Source organism: Corapipo altera, unplaced genomic scaffold, assembly GCF_003945725.1.
Source record: "Corapipo altera isolate COAL_440 unplaced genomic scaffold, ASM394572v1 55077, whole genome shotgun sequence".
Lineage (NCBI taxonomy): Eukaryota > Metazoa > Chordata > Aves > Passeriformes > Pipridae > Corapipo > Corapipo altera.
The window spans coordinates 1-1,939 of NW_020889805.1; the positions used below are offsets into that span (position 1 = coordinate 1).

General features: G+C 64.9%; 1 protein-coding gene across 1 annotated transcript; it reads right to left on the minus strand.

Annotated features, from left to right (window-relative positions):
• Positions 1-168: 168 nt before the first annotated feature.
• LOC113942298 (receptor expression-enhancing protein 4-like) lies at positions 169-1,923 on the minus strand. Its single transcript, XM_027633435.1, has 5 exons — positions 1,725-1,923; positions 1,535-1,671; positions 1,272-1,398; positions 982-1,157; positions 169-898 (listed from the first exon to the last, which is right to left on the minus strand). The coding sequence occupies exons 1-5, from the start codon at positions 1,921-1,923 to the stop codon at positions 833-835; spliced, it is 705 nt and encodes a 234-aa protein (XP_027489236.1). The 3' UTR covers positions 169-832.
• Between the last annotated feature and the right edge of the window lie 16 nt (positions 1,924-1,939).

The window sequence follows — 1,939 nt, forward strand, 5'->3', positions numbered from 1 at the left end:
CACGTGCCTAAAGCAGAGGGGTAAAACCCCAGGAGGAATCTTGGATGGATCCCAGAGGATACAGTTTCCTCCAAAAGGGGAAAAAACCCACCCTTGCACCCCCAGTGCTGCTCTGTCCCACCAGGCACCGCACCCCCCTGGAGAGGGGACAATTCCCAGCTCCAAAAATCTGAAACAGCGTTTATTTATTTATTTATTTATTTCCCATGTACAAAACCCCCTATTTTGGGGGGGGAGAGGGGAATGTTAAAAGCCTGGGAATGAGGTGCCCAGCAGGGCCACGGTGAGGCACCAGCCCCCACCCCACCAGGTTCAAGTGTGGGGGTGTCAGTCTGTGTCTGGGGTGGGGGGGGAGCCCAGAAGTCTTTGGCTTCGGGGGGACAAGGCACATCCCATCCCATCCCATCCCATCCCTGGCTGCTGGGAGAGAGGGAATGTGGGGAACAAGGCACCGTGGCAGGAGGGGGGGGACCCCAGAGCGTGTGTGGTGTTTGTGGGGTGGCAGAAAAGGAGGAGGGGGTCAGACCCCATGAGGGAGGCGCCGGCGCCGAGCTGGGGGGGTCTGGGAGGGGGCACTGGGAGCAGCAGAGTGGGGGGACAGCGAGGTGGTGCCCCCTCCCCGAGGCACCACAGAGGTCACAGAAGGCATTTACAGTGTCAGGCAGGGGAAGGCCCCACTCCAAGGATGCAGGGAACCCTCCCCAAGGATACAGGACCCTCCCCCCCCCCCCCGAAGGCAGGCATGGGGGGGGCTGACCCCCCCCCCCCAAACTTGTGTAAAGACTCCTGGCAGGCGTTTCCCGGGATCTTTGGCAGAGGTTTCCTGGGATTTTTAGCTGTCCTGCTCCGAGGGGGCCGTTTTCCTCCTGATCCGGCTGCGCAGGAGCCGGGAAGAGCCCTGGGCAGGGGCAGAGATGGGGTCAGGACCCCCCTGGCCCCAACCCCCGACCCCAACCACAGCGTGTCCCCCTCCCACAGTACCTCTTTTCCCGGGGTCTTCCTCAGGGAGCGCAGGCTCTGGCTGCGGGACAGGGGCTTGGGATCCCGGCGTGGGGAAGGCTGTGGGGTCACCCCCGAGTCCGACCACAGCTCCTCCTCATCATCATCATCCTCCGTGTCGCTCTCGTAGCGCCGGGCGGGCGGAGCCGCGCCGCAGCCTGGGCACAGCGGGGACAAAGGGGACACCACAGCTGCTGGCTGGCACTGCACGGCCCCCGGGGGCTTTGTTGAGCCCCCCCACACTGCCCTGAGCCCCCCCTGCCCCAGCTCACCCAGCCGGCGGCCGCTCTGCTCCTCCAGGTACAGCGGGTCCGGGAAGGGCGCGGGGCCCTGGTCGGGGATGCAGCGCAGGTCCTGCATGCTGAAACTGCGCAGCCGCCCGGCCAGGGCGCCCTGGCTCTGGGTTTTTGGGGGGGCACAGAGGGCAGGGAGTGAGCCACACCCCTCCATCTGCACCACAACGTCCTGCTTGGGCAGGGTTTCACCCCGGGGAGGGATCCCCTCTGGCACAGAGGGTCCTGCCCGGTGCCGGTACCTTGGTGGCCGCCTGGACGGCGGCGGTGGCCGCCAGGTTGAGGCCCCTCTTGCCAAAGTGCAGCATCGTCTCGTAGCCACGTTCCCGGGTCCGGACCAGGAAGGTGTCGATGTCCTGCCGAGACAACCGTGGTGGTGCTGGGGGTGCACAGGGTCACGTCCTGGGGCATTGTCAGATCCTGGGGCATTGCCACGTTCCGGGGCCACCATGTCCCAGGGCATCACCGTGTCCCAGGGCATCACCGTGTCCCAGGGCATCACCGTGTGCCCAGGCATGGTCACCTCCCTGGGTAATGCCAAGTCCCTCGGCATCATCATGTCCTGGGGCATTGTCACCTCCCAAGACATCACCATGTCCCCATATATTGTCACCCCACAGGGCATCATCATGTCCCTATGGGGCATC

Bases quoted from the DNA above. Each gene is read 5' to 3' on its own strand.
- LOC113942298 (XM_027633435.1), bottom strand. From the start codon at position 1,923: ATGATGATGCCCTGTGGGGTGACAATATATGGGGACATGGTGATGTCT. The intron at 1,399-1,534 runs GTACCGGCACCG...CCAAAAACCCAG, and splicing joins CCGTCCAGGCGGCCACCAAG to AGCCAGGGCGCCCTGGCCGG. The intron at 1,158-1,271 runs GTGAGCTGGGGC...CGCTGTGCCCAG, and splicing joins GCAGAGCGGCCGCCGGCTGG to GCTGCGGCGCGGCTCCGCCC.